The sequence below is a fragment of the Microcebus murinus genome, chromosome 16, assembly GCF_040939455.1.
Source record: "Microcebus murinus isolate Inina chromosome 16, M.murinus_Inina_mat1.0, whole genome shotgun sequence".
NCBI classification, from domain to species: domain Eukaryota; kingdom Metazoa; phylum Chordata; class Mammalia; order Primates; family Cheirogaleidae; genus Microcebus; species Microcebus murinus.
The window spans coordinates 32,741,297-32,762,502 of NC_134119.1; the positions used below are offsets into that span (position 1 = coordinate 32,741,297).

A 21,206-nucleotide genomic window follows, 5' to 3' on the forward strand; every position below is an offset into this window, starting at 1 on the left:
TCTAGTCCCAGTGCCCTTATATCATCCTCTCTACAGCAGCCTTACTTTCCCCCCTAGAGGTCTGAATTAGTCACTTTTAATTACAATATCAAACAGATGGCAGTGTGGACCCCAGGACTGAGGTACTTTGCCACTCTCACCCCAGATATCATTCCTGAGCATGCAGACATCCTATAATAGTATAAGGCCAATCATCCCAGCTCAGGCTGCCTTTCTGCCTTTCTTTTTCTTTTTTCCAATTTTTTTATTGTAGTGAAATACAGAAAATAAAAAATTTGTCATCTTAACCATTTTTAAGTGTATAGCTCAGTGGTATTAAATATTTTCATAGGGCCAGATGCAGTGGCTCACACCTGTAATCCCAGTGCTTTGGGAGGCTGAGGGAGGAGGATCGCTTGAGGCCAGGTGTTTGAGACCAGCCTGGGCAACATAGTAAGATCCTGAGTCTACAAAAAAAGAAAAAAAAAAATTAGGAACTGTGGTATATGCCTGTAGTCCCAGAAACTTGGGAAGCTGAGGCAAGAGGCTTGCCTGAGCCCAGGAGTTCAAGTTACAGTGGGCTATGATTGGGTCACTCCACTCAAGCCTAGGTGACAGAGTGAGACCTTGTCTCTAAAAAACTAAATAAGTCACTGCTTTCATAATGTTGTACAATGATCACCACCGTCCATCTCCATAACTCTTTTTTTTTTTTTTCTTGAGACAGAGTCTCGCTTTGTTGCCCGGGCTAGAGTGAGTGCCGTGGCATCAGCCTCGCTCACAGCAACCTCAAACTCCTGGGCTCAAGCAATCCTGCTCCCTCAGCCTCCCCAGTAGCTGGGACTACAGGCATGTGCCACCATGCCTGGCTGATGTTTTCTATATATGTTAGTTGGCCAATTAATTTCTATTTATAGTAGAGACAGGGTCTCACTCTTGCTCAGACTGGTTTCAAACTCCTGACCTCGAGCAATTCGCCTGCCTTGGCCTCACAGAGTGCTAGGATTACAGGTGTGAACAATTGCGCCCGGCCTCCACAACTCTTTTCTTCTTGAAAAATTGGATCTCTGTACTTATTAAATACTAACTCCCTCTTTTCCCCTCCTCTGAGCCTCTGGCAGCCACCATTCTACTTTATGTCTTTATGATTTTGACTACCTTTGTTCCCTTCTTGAGGCTCCTGGGCATGGCTGGTTTGGGCTACTTGACTGACCCTTGGTCCTATGGAATGGTGAATGCTGTCCAGTATGCTTTAATGAGTAGGAAATTGGTAATGCTGTGACCTATATCAAAATTGGACATCTTCAATTAAGAAAGGCAAGAGGCTGGGCGTGGTGACTCACGCCTGTAATCCTAGCACTCTGGGAGGCCGAGGCAGGCGGATCGTTTGAGCTCAGGAGATTGAAACCAGCCTGAGCAAGAGTGAGACCCTGTCTCTACTAAAAAAATAGAAAGAAATTAGCTGGACAACTAAAAATATATAGACAAAACTTAGCCGGGCATAGTGGCGCATGGCTGTAGTCCCAGCTACTGGGGAGGCTGAGGCAGCAGGATTGCTTGACCCCAGGAGTTTGAGGTTGCTGTGAGCTAGGCTGATGCCAGGGCACTCACTCTAGCCCGGGCAACAGAGTGAGACTCTGTCTCAAAAAAAAAAAAGGCAAAATAAAGGGGCTACCTTTCCTGTCCAGGCTTCATGGTATGTGCTGGTGAGGACCCAGAACTTGGAGGTAGATTTTGAGTACCAGCAAGTGCCATTGTGGCCTTAAGGCAAAATGTGGCCTTCTATGTCCTTAAATGCAGCCTTTTGACTGAATTGAAATTTTGCAGAACAAATCCTTATTAAAGGGGTTATAGCAGAGAAAGATGAAGCTTTTCTTGCCTTCTTTGGTGCTCAAGAAGAATCTTGAAATCACAAGGCTTCAGGTTCCCCACCCCATCCTCTCATTGTGGTATGGACATTGGAGATAGACATACCCAGCATGACAAGTTATTTAACCTATCTGGACCTCTGTTTCCTCACTTAAGTATCATAACGGCCTCACATTGATCATTGGAAGTATCAGTAAATGTTACCCTTTCCTTCCAATTCCTAATCTGAACAATGGGAATATGAAAATCTGGTTTAAGCTGGGCACAGTGACTCACTCCCATAATCCCAGCTGGTTGGGAGGCTGATGCAGGAGGATCATTTGAGCCCAGGAGTTTGAGACCAGTGTGGGTAGCATAGTGAGACCTCATCTGGGGGGGGGGGGGAGGAAGGAAACAAGAAAACCTAATTTATAGGGTTTTCATAGTTTGGTGATCTATGAAAAGTTGAGTATATGTTACTATTATTACTGTTTTATTTCTCTCAGAAAATGTATGTAAAATCCCTACATGGTCTTTGTTAGTTTATATTTCTTACATAACTTTATCAGTTGTCTCTATAAAAGATAAAGATTCTTAGAATTTTTTTCTCATTTTCACACACAAAAACTAATCCCTTAATATCATTATGTTCAAGTATCCCAAAGACTTTTTTTAAAATTTTTTGAGATGGAGTCTCACTTTGTTGCCCAGGCTAGAGAGAGTGCCATGGTGTCAGCCTAGCTCACAGCAACCTCAAACTCCTGGGCTCAAGCAGTCTTACTGCCTCAGCCTCTTGAGCAGCTGGGACTACAGCCATGCGCCACCATGCCCGGCTAATGTTTTCTATATATATTAGTTGGCCAATTAATTTTTTTATTTATTTATAGTAGAGACGGGTTCTCGCTCTTGCTCAGGCTGGTTTCAAACTCCTGACTTCGAGTAATCCGCCTGCCTCAGCCTCCCAGAGAGCTGGGATTATAGGCGTGAGCCACCGCGCCCGGCCCCAAAGAGTTTGTTTTTAAAAGCAATATAAGTGTAGTTGGTTTTGGAGGAAGTCTTGCTTCTCAAATGGCAGCTTTTCTACCTAGCTGGGTGATCCTGGGCAAGTTGTTGATTTGCTCTAAGTTTCTTTTTCCCCCTTTGTAAAATGGGATAACACTGCCGACTACTCTGCATTGTCAAGACTCAGTAAATGTTTTCCATTTCTTGGTATTAATAATAAAGGACAGGAATTAAAGTTAATATTTAAAGAATAAATGAATTAATTAATTATCTATTAAATAACTTATATACCTTTAAAACTCTACAGACAATAAAAGGGTTGTAATTCAGGAAAATGTCTTTGGAGGCCCCATTGAGTAATGACTTCATCTCCAAATTGTTTTCCTTTGTAATACAGTGATATTCAATTATGAAACTCTTTAAGAACAGCTTACTCAGGTGTGTTTAAAAAAAAGACTTAAAGGAACCCACACAAAACCCACTGCCGAGCTATAGACTATATTTTCTATGGACTATAGATAGTTTTAGACTGGAGCCCCCAGTGACAAAAAAACATTTACAGCTTTTCCTAGGCCCCAGGGACAGAATCGTGGTGTATTAGGTGCTTCATTCCCTGTACTTAGCCTTCCTCCCTCTGCCCCCAAGGAGTAATAACAGTTCTTATATTGCCTGGTGGATGGCACTTTTCAGTGAGCCTCCGTGTGATTATCTCCTTAAATCCCTACAGCCCTTGAGGTAGATGATACTGGTCTTTTTCCTGTTTTTATTCCCATTTTGCAAGTGAGAAAGCTGAGCGTATTTAATAACATGTGACTGCCAGGTAAGGGCACTGCTTGTTAAATGCTGGGGATGCCTAGGAAGAGTTCATTGCCTCTTGGGAGGGATTGGCTCAAACAGGTGGTTTTAGTGTAGAGTGATGAGTGCTGTGGCCCAGAAGGCAGGTCAGGCTGCCATGGGAGAGTATAGGAGTGGGCCACTGGCCCAGCAAGTCCTTCAGGGAGGTGCTGATGGCTGAGGCCGGTCCTGAAGGACCAGGCAGAGGAAGCAGCTTGTTTGCACAAAGGTGTTGGAGGGAGTCTGGATGTGGCAGGAGTGTGGGTTACAAGAACAGTAATAACCTTGACAGCTTATTGTGTGCCAGGCTCTGTGCTAAGTAACTTTTATCTTTGTAACACCTGTATGAAGGTATGAAGTAGGTACCAGTATTGTCTCCATTTTACAGATGAGCCTCAGGCTCAGAGAGGAAGTGACTTGTGCAAGTTTATCTGGAAAGTGGTGAGACTGGGGTCCAAACCCAGGCGCTCTTATTCCAGAATTGTGGCTCATAACCACTATGTGCCACTGCCCCTCTGCTAAGCTTGCCTGCTTCCCTCCTTTTAAGCTCCTATCTTTAGGCTGGGCGTGGAGGCTCTCGCCTGTAATCCTAGCACTCTTGGAGGCTGAAGCGGGTGGATCGCTCAAGGTCAGGAGTTCAAAACCAGCCTGAGCAAGAGTGAGACCCTGTCTCTACTAAAAATAGAAAGAAATTAGCTGAGCAACTAAAAGTATATAGAAAAAATTAGCTGGGCATGGTGGCACATACCTGTACTCCCAGCTACTAGGGAGGCTAAGGCAGGAGGATGCTTTAGCTCAGGAGTTTGAGGTTGCTGTGAGCTAGGCCGATGCCACAGCACTCTAGCCCGGGCAACAGAGCAAGACTCTGTCTCAAAAAAAGAAAAAGCTCCTATCTTTAGAGACTTTCATTTGGTTGGGTCATAATGGCTAACTCACTGATGGCCTTCATGCTGTTCTGAGTAGTACCTTGAACTTGGTTCTGTAGGGAAATCACTGGACTGTTTTAGAATAGTAGTCTTAGGATTGGATTTACATTTTAGAAATACCACTGTAGTAGTGTTGAGGAAGATTAGCAACAGTGTAGTTGATTGGAGTCAGATGACCTGGACTTGATTCCTTGTCCTGATACTTGCTAGCTTTGTTAATATATTTGGGCAACTTTTTGAAGCTCAGCTTTCTCATCTATAAAATGGGAATAATCCTTATAACCCTATGAGGTAGACACTAAATGAAATGATGTATACATAAAGCACTTAGTATCTGTCATAAAATAGGCACTCAGATGTCAGCTCCTGAGACAGTATTGATAATATTGATTTGTATCTGGGGAAGGTGTGGCTTAGAGCTCTGCTGTTTTTTTTTTTTTTTTTTTTTCTGCTTGGGAACATCTGTGTGTGTGCTGTTTTTTGTTTTTTTTTGAGACAGAGTCTCACTTTGTTGACCAGGCTAGAGTGAGTGCTGTGACATCAGCCTAGCTCACAGCAACCTCAAACTCCTGGGCTCAAGCGATCCTCCTGCCTCAACCTCCCGAGTAGCTGGGACTACAGGCATGCGCCACCATGCCCTGCTAATTTTTTCTCTATATATTAGTTGGCCAATTAATTTATTTCTATTTATAGTAGAGACAGGGTCTTGCTCTTGCTCAGGCTGGTTTCAAACTCCTGACCTTGAGCAGTCTGCCTGCCTTGGCCTCCCAGAGTGCTAGGATTACAGGCATGAGCCACCGCGCCTGGCCAGGGCCAGAGCTCTGTTTTTATTTATGTGTTTATTTATTTATTTATTTATTTTTTTTTTTGAGACAGAGTCTCACTTTGTTGCCCAGGCTAGAGTGAGTGCCGTAGCGTCAGCCTGGCTCACAGCAACCTCAATCTCCTGGGCTCAGCGATCCTACTGCCTCAGCCTCCCGAGTAGCTGGGACTACAGGCATGTGCCACCATGCCCGGCTAATTTTTTTTGTATATATATTTTTAGTTGGTCAATTAATTTCTTTCTATTTTTGGTAGAGACGGGGTCTCGCTGGTTTCGAACTCCTGACCTTGAGCGATCCGCCCGCCTCGGCCTCCCAAAGTGCTAGGATTATAGGCGTGAGCCACTATGTGTTTATTTTTTTTATTTTTTATTTATTTATTTTTTTGAGACAGAGTCTCGCTTTGTTGCCTAGGCTAGAGTGAGTGCCGTGGCATCAGTCTGGCTCACAGCAACCTCAAACTCCTGGGCTCAAGCGATCCTTCTGTCTCAGCCTCCCAAGTAGCTGGGACTACAGGCATGAGCCACCATGCCCGGCTAATTTTTTCTATATATATATCAGTTGGCCAATTAATTTCTTTCTATTTATAGTAGAGACAGGGTCTCGCTCTTGCTCAGGCTGGTTTCGAACTCCCGACCTCGAGCAATCCGCCCGCCTCGGCCTCCCAGAGAGCTAGGATTACAGGCGTGAGCCACCGCGCCCGGCCTATGTGTTTATTTTTTATTTCAGAGGATACTTGATCACAGAGCTCTGTCGAGAGCTGTTGCAGTAATTGGCGTTAGAACTGATGTGGGCCTGAGTTAGGCAACCACTTGACAATGGGGGAGACCTAGAAGTAGATCCTACAAAATGGTGACTGAGAGTGGGAGGTGAGGGAGGGAAAAGGAGGTAAGGGCAATGCCCATATTTCTAGCTTGGCACACTGGCCATATTTGAGGCTTTAAACTGTGATGGGGAGAAAAGGAGAAGGAACTTGTAAGGGTAAAATCATTAGTTCAGTGAGGTTGAGTAATATGCCAAAGGTCATATAGCAAATATGTTTTAGATCCAAGCCTGGGCACCAGGCCCTTTCCCTGGGTTCTAGGAAGATCCACTGATTTAATTAACACATTCTCAGTAATTTGGAATGAGAAACTCAACCCGTGTTTGCTGTATGTCTGAATTTTAATTGTGGAAGGGAAAGCTTGACGTTTAGAAAAAGCATTTTAAATATCTGGGAATATGGTAAGGGAATTTTGGGGCCTGTTCCTTCTCATCCTCCCTTCCTGTCCTCCCTTCCTCTCTCCTTTCCTTCCTCCCTTCCTTCTTTCTTTCTCTCCCTACCTCTCTTATGCCTTTCCTTCCTCCTTGACTACCCTCTTCAGTAAAAGGGACTAATTCAGCTGTTTAAATGTGACTTGGGAAAGGGCCCTATGGGAACCAGCTTGTCACTTCCCTAGGACTAAAGATGTGCTCTTTGTTGTTGTTTTTTTTTTTTTTAAGCCAGTCAAATTTAGCAGTGGGGGGTTGAATACCAACTTTAGTGACACTAATGTGAAAAAGTTCTGATAACCCACTACCATCGGACCAGCCTAAAGATGTGCTCTTTATGTTCTTTTGTATATTGGATACTATTTGTTAATTTTTTTTTTTTTTTTTTTGAGACAGAGTCTCACTTTGTTGCCCAGGCTAGAGTGAGTGCCATGGCGTCAGCCTCGCTCACAGCAACCTCAATCTCCTGGGCTCAAGCAATCCTGCTGCCTCAGCCTCCCAAGTAGCTGGGACTACCGGCATGCGCCACCATGCCCGGCCAATTTTTTGTATATATATATTTTAGTTGGTCAATTAATTTCTTTCTATTTTTGGTAGAGACGGGGTCTCGCTCAGGCTGGTTTCGAACTCCTGACCTTGAGCAATCCGCCCGCCTCAGCCTCCCAAAGTGCTAGGATTACAGGCGTGAGCCACTGCGCCCGGCCATTGTTAATTTTTAATAATAATATTGACTGTAATCTTTTGTGTCTGATGTCCTTTTTTTTTTTTTTGAGACAGAGTCTCACTTTGTTGCCCAGGCTAGAGTGAGTGCCGTGGCGTCAGCCTAGCTCACAGCAACCTCAAACTCCTGGGCTCAAGCAATCCTACTGCCTCAGCCTCCCAAGTAGCTGGGACTACAGGCATGCGCCACCATGCCTGGCTAATTTTTTCTCTACATATTAGTTGGCCAATTAATTTCTTTCTATTTATAGTAGAGATGGGGTCTCGCTCTTGCTCAGGCTGGTTTCGAACTCCTTACCTCGAGCAATCCACCTGCCTTGGCCTCCCAGAGTGCTAGGATTACAGGTGTGAGCCAGTGTGCTGGCCTGATGTCCTTTTTCCTAGCGTGCCACTATTGACTTCATGAATACCAAATATTTAGTGTTCACTGTGCTAAGCACTTGACATCTGCTAGCTCACTTGTTCCTCACAACAACCCCAGGAGGTAGGGTGTGTTGATCCCATTTTATAGATGGACAAATGGAGGCTCAATGATTTTTTTTCATCATCCCTCAGCCAACAATGAGTAGAGTTAGTGGCCAGATTCTAAGTCTAAAACCTGTTTCTGGGCTGGGCACGGTGGCTAACGCCTGTAATCCTAGCACTGTGGGAGGCTGAGGTGGCCGGATTGCTCGAGGTCAGGAGTTCGAAACCAGCCTGAGCAAGAGTTAGACCCCGTCTCTACTAAAAATAGAAAGAAATTAATTGACCAACTGAAAATGTATATACAAAAAATTAGCCGGGCATGCTGCATATGCCTGTAGTTCCAACTACTCGGGAGGCTGAGGCAGTAGGATCGCTTGAGCCCAGGAGATTGAGGTTGCTGTGAGCTAGGCTGATGCCATGGCACTCACTCTAGCCTGGGCAACAAAGTGAAACTCTGTCTCAAAAAAAAAGAAATGATCTTTATGTAAGTGTTTATCTTGTTTCTTACTTGCCTTCCCGACTATAGAACAAGGTTGGGGGTGTCTTGTCCTCCTGTTATCTATCTCCAGCAACTGGTACACAGCAGACATTCAGCATATATTTACTGAATGAATGGGGCATCAAGATTTACACTGGTCTTTCACCTAAAGTGTCCCTCTGTTGAAAGCAGTTGCATTGAGTTTATTAAAAGGCACCACTACCTTTTAATGGAGGTTGAATGCAAGCCTGGTGGTAAGCACCGTTAGGTTATCCCAGAGCCTATTTTGTAGTTTATAGTGATTGACATTCTTTCCTCGAGAGTCCCAGAGTTTATTTTCTTCTAACCCTGTCCCAGAGCCAGCTCACTGAAAGGTCTTGTTCCTTACCCATCTATCACTTTTAATTCTTTATTGCTTTGAACCCTTACTCCCTTCTCCCTGAGCACAATTGGATTGCTGAGGCCAAGACCTCCAGTTACCATGGTGACAGTACTCTTTCACCTCTCCTAAAATAAAACCCAGGGTTCTTGTCAGTACAACATTAACTGTAAATGTATTATGAATTTAGAATATTCTGCTATTCTTTGAGTACCTACATAGTGGTAGACATTTTTTTGTTGTTTTTTTGAGACAGAGTCTCGCTTTGTTGCCCAGGCTAGAGTGAGTGCCATGGCGTCAGCCTAGCTCACAGCAACCTCAAACTCCTGGGCTCAAGCAATCCTACTGCCTCAGCCTCCTGAGTAGCTGGGACTACAGGCACGCGCCACCATGCCTGGCTAATTTTTTCTATATCTATTAGTTGGTCAATTAATTTCTTTGTATTTATAGTAGAGATGGGGTCTCGCTCTTGCTCAGGCTGGTTTCAAACTCCTGACCTCGAGCAATCTGCCTACCTCGTCCTCCCAGAGTGCTAGGATTACAGAGGTGAGCCACCACGCCTGGCCTGTGGTAGATATTTTAATAGTAGTTTTGCAAACCTTTCTCACCTAATTCTCATAGCACCCAAGATAGGGGTGCTTATCCCAATATGATAAGTAAAAACAGAGCTCAAAGATAAGGTTTATAAACAAACTTGGTGAGAATCTGAAGTCAGGAGCCTCTGGGCCTGGGTTCAAATGCTGGGCTAGCCTCTTACTATATGGATATCTTGTTTTCTTTTTTTCTCATCTTTACTATGGGGTTTAATAATAGTACTTACTGCTGTGATAGTTGTAAGGATTAAATGAGTTAATATATGTAGGATTAGTTGTTATTATCATTATAAATGTTTTTTATGTAGGTCTTGTTAGTCTGCATAAGGGTATTTATTCTCTTTTTTTTTTTTTTTTTTTGAGACAGAGTCTTGCTTTGTTGCCTAGGCTAGAGTGAGTGCCGTGGCGTCAGCCTAGCTCACAGCAACCTCAAACTCCTGGGCTCAAGCGATCCTTCTGTCTCAGCCTCCCAAGTAGCTGGGACTACAGGCATGAGCCACCATGCCCGGCTAATTTTTTCTATATATATTAGTTGGCCAATTAGTTTCTTTCTATTTACAGTAGAGACGGGGTCTCGCTCTTGCTCAGGCTGGTTTCGAACTCCCGACCTCAAGCGAACCGCCCGCCTCGGCCTCCCAGAGAGCTAGGATTACAGGCGTGAGCCACCGCGCCCGGCCTTTATTCTCTTTTTATAAGGTTAGTTTACATCCTCATCCTTTTAGTAGGTTAATAGCATTCTTTATTTCATTTATTAGATATCTGTCAAGTTTATAATGTAGTCCTACTATATTGAATTTTGTTTAAATATTCTCATGTTCTTAAATGTGTAAACTATTCCCCAGAATCTTATATAAAGAGCTATTGGTTTTTTTCTCATTTTCACAAATGATTTATTTTTATCCTGGGCTGTAATCTTCACATTGAAATGACTAGGAGTATAAGCAATTTCACAGCTTGTTCCTTGCTTCAAGATTGAGATATAAAAAGATGGCCATGGTCAGGGTCCCAGGCAATGTTCCTGTTTCCCCACAGCTGGACCAGTTTTGTCCTTTCTGAAAATTTAAATATTTCTGCTTGTTATATAATGGTGTGATAGTTCTGACACAACATTTTAAAAGCATCCAATTGCTTTATCTTCCTTTGTTCAAATTATGTTTATATCTAAAAGGATGAATGTAAGCACAGCTATGACGTTGGTACGGGGAAGAGAAAGGACTTTTTGCGACACGGTTTTGAGAAGTGGTTTGTCTACTTCTGAAAAATCCCATTCATTTTGATTAGAGGGCTTTTTCTTGCTTGGAGGACCTCGAAAGCTGCTAGCCACTCTGCATCTCAGTTTCATTTCTCTACCATGGGAACATTAGATTTAGTCCTAATTATATCTTCTGGTAGTTGTGAAGATCTAGTAAGATAGCATAAGAATTAAATTCTTGGCCATGTGTGGTGCCTCACACCTGTAATCCCTGCACTTTGAGAGGCTGAGGTGGAAGGATTGCTTGCAGCCAGGAGTTTCAGACCGGCCTGGGCAACATAACGAGACCTCTACCTCTACAAACAAACAAACAAACAAACAAACAAACAAACAAATAAATAAAAAGTTACCCAGATGTGGGGGCATGCACCTGTAGTCCTAGGTACTCAGGAGGCTGAAATGGGAGGATCACTTGAGCCCAAGAGTTCAAGGCTGTAGTGAGCTATGATCTTGCGTGCCACTGTAACTCCAGCCTGGGCAATAGAGGGAGACTCAGTTTCTAGAAAAGAATTCTTGCATTTTAAAAATTTACATATTTAAATTACATTTTTTAAAAATATGAAGAAATATAAGTAAGTAATCCAAAGTTCAAATCTTACCACCTAGATAATCCCTGCTGACAATTAAAAATAAAAAGGAGTACATTCACAAAGTTAAAAATTCTTCTTTGGGCTGGGCGCCATGGCTCACGTCTGTAATCCTAGCACTCTGGGAGGCCGAGGCGGGAGGATCACTCAAGGTCAGGAGTTCGAAACCAGCCTGAGCAAGAGGGAGACCCCGTCTCTACTATAAATAGAAAGAAATTAATTGGCCAACTAATATATATAGGAAAAAATTAGCCAGGCATGGTGGTGCATGCCTGTAGTCCCAGCTACTTGGGAGGCTGAGTCAGGAAGATTGCTTGAGCCCAGGAGATTGAGGTTGCTGTGAGCTAGGCTGACGCCAAGGCACTCACTCTAGCCTGGACAACGGAGTGAGACTCTGTCTCAAAAAAAAAAAAAAAAAAATTCTTCTTTGGATGGTTTTAATACTGGTGGGTAAAAAGAAAAATAATGTTAAAATAAAATTTAAAAAATGAAAAAAAATTCTAATACAGAAAGATAAAAAATAAAAAGTTAAATTTTCATGTTCTGTTCTTGTTTTTAAAGGAACTATTTAAACAGTTTGTCAGTTCCTTCCAAGAAATAGTTTTATGCATATGCTAGAATAGCTCTATGCCTATATTTGTTTATAATAAAGGGATAGATAATACCATGCCTCTACATTATGCCTTTTCACTTGACAGTATACCTTGCAGACAGCTCTCTCAGAATCTCCAGATTGCCATATTCCTTTTAATAGCTGAACAAGATTCTGTTGTATAGATGAACCATAATTTATTTAATGAGGCCTCTTTTGATGGACATTTTGGCTGCAGAAATTCCAGAGCTCTATTGATCATCCTTACAGATAATTTGGCAGACTATGGTGGTGGTAATGTACTTCTGTTATAAGTTACTGGCTGTGGGATTGTTGGGTCAGAGGGAATGTGTGTATTTGTATAGTGTAAAGTTGCCTCTATAAAAGCTTTTCCAATTTATGCTTTTGGTAGGAGTGTATAAGCATGCTCTTTTCTCCTTATCCTTGCCATTTTGCCAGTTTCAGAAGTGAAAAATTGATATTTTGATTTGCATCTCCTTTAATTTAGGGTGAGGTTATGTGATTATAATATCACATGCTTATTAGACCTTTGTATCTTGTCTCCCCTCACCATCTGCCAGTTCTAACATTTTGCCCATTTTTAAGTGACTTGTTTGAATTCTTGTCCTTGGTTTGTATGTGTTCTTTGTTAATAAAAGGAAGTTAGCTCTTTGTCCTATGGGTTGCAGTTATTTTCTCCCAATTTGTCCTTTGTGAAAGTACCCTTTAAACTGTGCATTTAAAGGTTTCATTATCGTTGATGCAGGGAACATTGACTGAATGCTGTATTTAAGGAAATAAACTAGGTCTGTCTTCCGTGTAGCAGTGGGTTCCCATTGTAGGGAAATTTGAATGTAAAGGAGTAATTTGAAGTCCTACCAAGGTCATTAAAATGGAATCCTATGTGAATACAGATTGCATCAGATTTTTTTCTTTTAGTCAATATTCTCTATGTCCAAATTGAACATACTCTCTTTTCTTCTTATTCTGGAAGTTGGAGATTTTGGGAAGAAAAAGCTAAGGCCATGAAGAATGGATAAGTTAAAAGCTACAGAATTTTAGCCCTATTGCATCTTTAGAAAAATTATGTTTAAAACTAAATGTAGGCCGGGTGAGGTGGCTCACGCCTGTAATCCTAGCACTCTGGGAGGCCGAGGCAGGCGGATTGCTCAAGGTCAGGAGTTGGATTGCTCAAGGTCAGGAGTTCGAAACCACCCTGAGCAAGAGTGAGACCCCACCCTGAGCAAGAGTGAGACCCCGTCTCTACTATAAATAGAAACAAATTAATTGGCCAACTAATATATAGATAAAAAATAGCCGGGCATGGTGGCGCAGGCCTGTAGTCCCAGCTACTCGGGAGGCTGAGGCAGGAGGATTGCTTGAGCCCAGGAGTTTGAGGTTGCTGTGAGCTAGGCTGACGCCATGGCACTCACTCTAGCCTGGGCAACAAAGCGAGACTCTGTCTCAAAAAAAAAAAAAACAAAAACAAAAAAAGCTAAATGCAAACAGCTACTCAAACATAAAAAAACAAAAACAAAAGACAAAAAACTAAATGCAAGAAGTAAAAATGTACTTCTTTTGTAATTTTTTGAGGTTCCTGCTTCTGTATGAACTGTTTTTGGGTTTTTAAAAAATTTTTTATTTTAATATTATTTTAGCTTACCTTATTCTCTTTTCCCAACATTCCTCAGGATAAGTATGAACTGTTTTTTATTCTCTAGTAGATATTGTCAAATTAAATTGATACTTTCTTTTTTTTTAATTTATAAATAATAGAATTTTATTTCTCACAATTCTGGAAGCTGGGAAGTCCACGATCATGGCATATGTAGGTTTGGTGTCTGGTAAGGGATGCTCTCTCTGCTTCAAGTTGGTGCTTTATAATGTGTCCTCTGGAGAGGACAAATGCTGTGTCCTCTCATGGCGGAAGGACTGAAAGACTAAAACCTAAATTGATACTTTAAAATGATTTCCCCCGTGTCCCCCCCCTTGACCTTTATTAAAGCTCATCATTGGCCTCGCGCGGTGGCCCAAGCCTGTAATCCTAGCACTCTGGGAGGCCGAGGTGGGCGGATTGCTCAAGGTCAGGAGTTCGAGACCAGCCTGAGCAAGAGCAAGATCCCGTCTCTACTATAAATAGAAAGAAATTAATTGGCCAACTAATATATATAGAAAAAACTAGCCGGGCATGGTGGCGCATGCCTGTAGTCCCAGCTACTCGGGAGGCTGAGGCAAGAGGATTGCTTGAGCCCAGGAGTTTGAGGTTGCTGTGAGCGAGGCTGACGCCACGGCACTCACTCTAGCCTGGGCAACAAAGCGAGACTCTGTCTCTCAAAAAAAAAAAAAAAAAAAAAAAAAAGCTTATCATCTCTTCTCAGTGTTTGTCTTGCTGGGTGGACTAGAGCTAGGACTGAGTTGGACTCCTAATTTTCAGCATTTCTAGCATAGTGCTTTACTGATGATACTCATTAATGGTGTGTTAAATGAATTAATATGAAATTTGAAAACAAACTCTGCCACCAAAGAGGGGTGGAGAGAAAATTGATAATGGGATAAGAAAGCCCAAGTCATTCAGTTTTGTGTTCTGTGTGATACCAGAGAATGGAACTCCAAACAGGTGGGTCAGAGTTATTTAGTTCATGTTTAGAAGAACTATGCCAGTTCAGCCTCAAGAGGAATTGGGTTTTTTGAGCCGCTATGATGCTCATCTTTATTCATTCACTGCCTTGTTCACTCACTTCTGTATTTTAATGAAAGGCCTCCTAAGATGCCTGGGGGGAAGTTGTGTGTTGCAAAGAATTAATTCAGATATCAGGGAGACCTGGGGGTTTTTCTGGGAACTGTCATTTAGCACCTGAACTTTAGCCAATTTACTTTAGGCCTAATTTCCTCATTGTGATAATATAGTTATTAATAGCTACTATGTAGTTCTTTGTAGCAGGCCCATGCTCTTTAAATGGATTATCTCATTTAATCCTCACACCCACTGCTTTCAGATAGATACTATTATTATCAACCATCACCATTTTACAGAGAGGAAACAAACTCATAGATGTTATATAATTTCCACAAATTCATTCACCTAATAAGGGGTGGAGCCGGGGAGTTCAAGGCCCACCATTTAACCCCCCACTACATTAAATTACCTCTGTAGGGGCTGTCTCCTTGCATACAGCCTACCAATAATAGCAGCTCAGTGAGTGTTCAGTTCCTCTCTGCCGTCTTGTCTGGCATCACCTTTTCATATGACCTGGTGGGGCAAACTGTTAATTGGAATACTACTTGGCATGCAGTCAGAGATAAAAGATAACTTGATGTGATTATGTCAGGCAAGCAAAAAAAGAAAAAATGCTAAAAAGACTTTTCAATTGATTGGATTATACTTATATGTCAGGTTTGATATCTCATTTTCCTGAAGAGTGTTAGAGAAAGCCAGTCAAACCTGACATTCCCTTTCGGAAGGTCTAAGTGGTCAAAACATTCCTGCCAGCATAGCTTTTCAGGTTATTAGGTTTCAGCTTCCTTAATTACAGCTGTCAACCATTTCTGCCTCAATTTGCTTTGCTTTGTGTGTTTTCCAGTATTGGCCCTTCAGAATGGGTTAACAGATAGCTTATCTTCCTTCACATGTATAATTCTTTACATTATACAGTTTTCTTATGGAAAATTTTCGTTGTGAAAAACTGTAAAATTTAGGAAATTATTTAAGAGGAAAGGAACAATCACTTATAATCCATTTGTTTCTTCCAGTCTTTTTTTTTTTAAATGCATGCAAGTTTTTTTTTTTTTAATTTTTAATTTTTTTAGTAGAGATGGGATGCTCTTGCTCAGGCTGGTCTTGAACTCCTAACAACAAGTGATCCTCCCGCCTCAGCCTCCCAGAGGGCTAGGATTATAGGCATGAGCCACAACGCCCTACCAGAACCATTCTTTTGTGACAGACACTTTTCCCATAAATGGCCTAATTCAATCTTTTTTCTTCAAAGGAAAATAGCTTAACTGTTTAGTTCTGATCATAAAGATACATTTTACACATAGAAAATAACCAACAATTTCATTACCCAAAGGCTTGATAAAAAAAAAAAAAAGAGCACAATTATACAAGACAGGATTGAGAATAAGTGAGATTCAAATGGTGATTTAAGATTCAAAAGCAACTAAAGGAATTAAGAGAGAATATTTTGTACTGTTCTACTGTTCCATGCTAATAAAATTGAAAATCTGGACAAAATGGACTTAGGAAAATATAAATTGTCAGAATGGACTGAAAAAGTAGAAAATAAACATAGATCAAAAAAGTATAAATAGATCTTTCTTGTCCAGCCTTCCAAAAGTAGAGCCAGCTATCAGTGTCTCAGCTTCTGTTTGCTTCCATTTTATTTTTATTTTTATTTTTAGAGATAGGATCTCACTATGTTGTCCAGGGTGGTCTTGAAATCCTGGGCTCAAGGGATCTTCCCACTTGTCACTATGCCTGGCATTTGTTTGCTTCCTTTGTAGCCCTTGAATTTCATAGCAATTCACAGCTTGTAGTTATTTCATTTATCAGTTTACTGGTTAAATTTTTGTCTTCCCCCAGTAGACAGAGGGCTTCTTAAGGGCAGGAACTGTGTCTCTTTTGGTCTTGACTATATTCTTAAATAGTTGCTGAGCAAATATTTATTGAATGAATCAGCAAATGGTTGAATTTAACAATGAGAGCAATTGTTTTTTTCAAGTTCTAAGGGGTGTCCCTGCTAGGTGAGTCCTTGGTAAGCAGTACTGAGGGAGGGTCTCCTCAATTCCAGAGACCACAGGGTGCACATGACAGGAGCAGGAAACAGTGGAGGGCCCACCTGTGTTGGAGTGAGGACACTGACAGGGTTTTATGGAGCTTTGTGTTTTGAATGCCTGTTTGTTTTTTATGTGTAGTGAGTGATGCTACACTCTGGGCAGACTTTGCCTGAGTTTCATAAATATTTAATTGGCTTTTTCAGGAGAATAAAGGCAGCCCTGTTGATGACTGAAAATGACAAAGCATCCACCTAACAGACGAGGAATCAGCTTTGAAGTGGGAGCCCAGTTGGAAGCCCGGGACCGTTTAAAAAACTGGTACTTTTACATTTTTCTGTTAATTAAAGCCCTTCAGTAAAAGATTTTTGCCAGGACTGATAATGAGTGGTAGCCTAGGCTTTTCTATGGTGTTTTCCTGCTCCCTAACTCTTGGAAGAGGGAAGGGGAGACCTCAGTCTTTCTCTTTGGTGCAGGAGGTCCCTGTGTCAGGGGGACCATCCTGTGACCCTTTGTTCATACTTGTTTCCCCTTTTAGCCTGTTCATCTGAAGGAGTTGTGGGAAAAAGAAGCTCGAGTGGCTACAGGGAAAGGAAGGGTTAATGGTGGCAGCTCTTTTGCTCTTTACTGCCTGTCTAGAAGGAGAGAGGCGAGAAAGACCAGGGATGGAATAGTAAAGAAAAAGGGGTTAGATAGGAGCAGCTTGCGTTTCGTGAGCACCTCTTCCTGTTTTCTGGGTGTGGTGCTGTACGGTTGAAATAAAGTCATCACACAGTGGCACTATCAGGGTGATTAGGTTCAGAAGCCGAGGGGTTGCAGTTGACTATGTTGTTTACTTGTGACTTCTGGCTGGTAATTAGCTGCTGTGTGCATCAGCTTCATCTGTAAATGTGGGTACTGGTAATATTGACCTTATAGGGTTATTCTGAGAATCAAATGATGGAGTATGTGGGTAAAGGCCTTATAAACTGTGAAATGGTGGGTGTGGTTGAGGACATCTAGAATTTAGTCACTTGTCTGTGCTCAAGGTGAGGGTAGGGGTTTCAGAACTCATACCTTTTTGAGTTTTTTAATTTATTTTTTATTTTACTTTTTTTGATTTTGTAGAAGGCAAGTCAAGTACAGTAGTGAGAAGGGGGGAAAGAGTAGAACAAGGAGTTCAATCTGTAACTGACTGTGAACAATCAAGTCAGTTTTTTTTTAATTAATTTATTTTTTATTATTATTTTTTTAAGTCAGTTTTTATAAGGAAGAATTTAGCCTTTTGGAGGTTATCTCAAAACTGACAAATTGACCAGTTCTTGAGGTGTAGGAAGAGAAGACAGAAGAAGAGAGGCAGGGAACTGTCTTTACTGTTATAATTAGAGAAACTTTGAATACTTAGTTGTTTTTTAGATAGTATCATTTATAATTAATTATTTTTTTGATGTCATTTTGTATTTAAAGCAGATTTTGGTGCTAGAGTATCAAGGGAAGGGATTTTTTTTTAATTTGGAAAAAAAATTTAAAATCTAGAAAAAGTAAAGTACAGCTAATCCTAAAATAATTTGTTTTTGTCACTCAGAATTAATACATGTTAACATTTTTATTTTATTTGATTTATATTTTTAAAAATAAAAGACATAAAACATTTCTGACATGTAAGTACCTATTATATCTTACCCAATTCCCTTCCTTCATTCTCAGAGGCAACCAAGCATGCTGCAGTTGGTTGTATCCTTTCTGTTCATGTATTTACCATTTTACTAAATGTATATATATATCTATTAATAATAGAATAATTTCAGGTGTTTTAAAACATTTATGTAAGTGGTAGCATACTGCTTGTTTCTTTTTTGTATCTTGTTATTTATGTTCACCATATTTTTGTGATTTACCCATATTGATATATATATACTGTTCATCTTAACTTTTGTATAGAGTTTCATTTTATGAATATACCACATTTTGTTTATCCAGTCCCCTATTGATGGACATTTAGATTCTAGTATTTCACTTAATAAACAGTGCTACTGTGAACATCCCTGTAAATGTCTCTTTGTGCACAAATGCAAGAATATTTCTTGGGCAGTGACTTTCATCTTTTTTGACCACAACTTAATAGTGAGAAATGTATTTTAAATCTAGTGTGGTACCCACCCATGTACACATATAAATTTAACTGAAGCATGAATTTTATGAAATATAATGTATGCATTAAAACTCTGATTTTTTAAATTCTATTTTCTTTTTTTTTTTTTTTTGAGACAGAGTCTCGCTTTGTTGTCCAGGCTAGAGTGAGTGCCGTGGCGTCAGGCTAGCTCACAGCAACCTCAAACTCCTGGGCTTGAGCGATCCTTCTGCCTCAGCCTCCCGAGTAGCTGGGACTACAGGCATGCGCCACCATGCCCGGCTAATTTTTTTTTATATACATATCAGTTGGCCAATTAATTTCTTTCTATTTATAGTAGAGACAGGGTCTCGCTCTTGCTCAGGCTGGTTTTGAACTCCTGACCTCGAGCAATCCGCCCGCCTCGGCCTCCCAGAGAGCTAGGATTACAGGCGTGAGCCACCACGCCCGGCCTAAATTCTATTTTCTTAACACAAAAAAATGCTAGTTAGGAAGCATTAATTTGACTTTATAACCTACTAATAGGTCATGATCTATAGTTTGATAAACCTTGCTCCAAAAATGTGTTTGAATATTATATTATGATATACACATTTTTAGTTTTCCTAGAAATTGCCAAGTTGATCTCCAGAATGCTTATTCTATAATAATTTATACTGCCACAAGTGGTACATAAAACTTCCTGTTTTTTTCCATATTCTTATTAACCCTGCCTTTGACAGACTTTCTAGCTTTGCCAAACTGTTTGTTATGAGATTTTCTTGTTTTATTCTGACTTGCCCTTATTTCTAGTGAGGGTGCATTTTTGTATATGTGTGCTCTGTGACTTGCTCTTGACTATTTTCTTACTGGATTGTCTTTTCTTAATGATTTGTTAATATTTTAATAATATATTATGGATTCTAGTTCTTTGTCAGTTTGTATTGCAGAAATCTTCTACTCATCTGTGGCTTGTCTTTTCAATTTGTTTATGGTATCTTTAATTGTACATATGCTTAAAATTTTAGGCTTAAGAAAAATTGTCAAACTTTATGATTTTTTGCTGTTTGTGACTTGTGTGTGAAATTCTTCCCTGTCAGGTAGTTAAAAAATATTCTTCAGTATGCTTCCAAAAGTTCTAAAGTTTTGCTTTTCACATTTAGGTCTTTAATCTGCCTGGAATTGATTTTATGTGTGGGATGAACTTATATCTAATTATTATTTTTTTCCATCAGATGAAAAACCTGTTCCTCCAACATCATAGGATAGTCCATCCTTTCGCCACTGATCTTCAATACCACTTCCATATATCAAGTCCCATATTTACATAGGTCTGTTCTTAGCTCCTTATTCCATTGATTCATGTTTACTCCTATGCTAGTAATAACACATTATCTAATTTATATTGCTTTTAAATCTTGATATCTGGTAAAATATGTTTTGCCCCTTTGTGTTTTATTTTATTTGTTGAATTCTTAGACCTTTGCTCTTTAATGTGAATTTTCATCTTATTTTGTTGAGTTTCTTGAAAAATGGTGTTGGAGTTTTGAAATAAATTATATTGAATTTATAGACTGTCATGAAAAGTGACATCTTCATTCATGAAAATATTATATTTTTGCACTTATTCACATTTTTCTTTACGAACTTTAGTAATGTTTTATGACTTCGTGAAATTTTATAGATTTATTTCTAACTACCTTATAGTTTTGTTGCTTTTGTGAATGGTTCTTTTTACATTAAAGTTTTTTCTTTGTTGCTGGTGTGTAGGAATGCTGTTGAGTTTATTTGGTTGTTGGTAACCAAATTCAATATGTGGACTTTATTGAGATTCTAGTTCAAAAACAAAATAGGCTGCTTACAAAAGATTTATGTCATTTATGAGATTGTTGGAAGTTTGCACACTGATTTGACTATTTGATATTAAAGAATCATTTTAATTTTTAGGTGTGGAAATGGTATTGCAGTTATTTTTTTTAGGAGTCCTTATATTTTAGAGATTATGTACTGATATTTATGAATAAAATATGTTGTGATTTGCTTCAAGATAATATGAAGGGGGAAAGAGTGGGAAGAGACAGGAAGCAAAGTGGCCATGAGTGATGGGTACATGAGGGTTTATTGCTGTTGAGTTTTGTATGCTGCTCTTATATCCAGAAACTTAGTTGCGTTTTCATATTTGTCCTAATGGTTCTTTTGGATTTTCTATGTAGCCCATCATATATCTGTAAAACAACTGTTAATATTTTGTCTCTTCCTTTCCAGTTCTCGTGTGTCTCATTTCTTTTCCTTTTTTCCCTCTTCCTTTCTCTCCCTTCTGTGTTCATTGACCAGCATGATGTTGAATAGTAGTGATGATAAATGGACTTTCATGGCTTGGTCTTTGATTTTTTAACAGGAACGCATCTGAAGTTTTACCATTAAGTATGATGTTTAGTGTATGATTGAGGTAAATGGGTTTATAATCAGATTAAGGATGTTCCTGTCTATTCCTTGTTTGCTGGAAGCTTTTTTAAAGCCTGAGTGAATGTTGAATTCATCTAATGCTTTCTGAGCATCTAATTAATTGAACATATGTCTTTTTTTCCTTTTACTCTATTAGTGTGGTATGTGATCTTAG

At 40.2% G+C, this 21,206-nt stretch overlaps 1 protein-coding gene across 3 annotated transcripts in view; it reads left to right on the forward strand.

The window, feature by feature from the left end:
• Positions 1 to 21,206, forward strand: part of PHF20 (PHD finger protein 20) — a 125,658-nt gene that overhangs the window by 8,783 nt on the left and 95,669 nt on the right. The window contains exons 2-3 of one of the 3 annotated variants that reach the window (XM_076011071.1): positions 9,858 to 9,992; positions 16,704 to 16,818. In XM_076011071.1, coding sequence (XP_075867186.1) covers positions 16,736 to 16,818 — 83 coding nt within the window. In that variant the 5' untranslated portion in view covers positions 9,858 to 9,992; positions 16,704 to 16,735. Of the gene's footprint in view, positions 1 to 9,857; positions 9,993 to 16,703; positions 16,819 to 18,194; positions 18,211 to 21,206 lie in introns of those variants that run through there. The other 2 variants (XM_076011070.1, XM_076011074.1) reach the window with 2 other exon arrangements.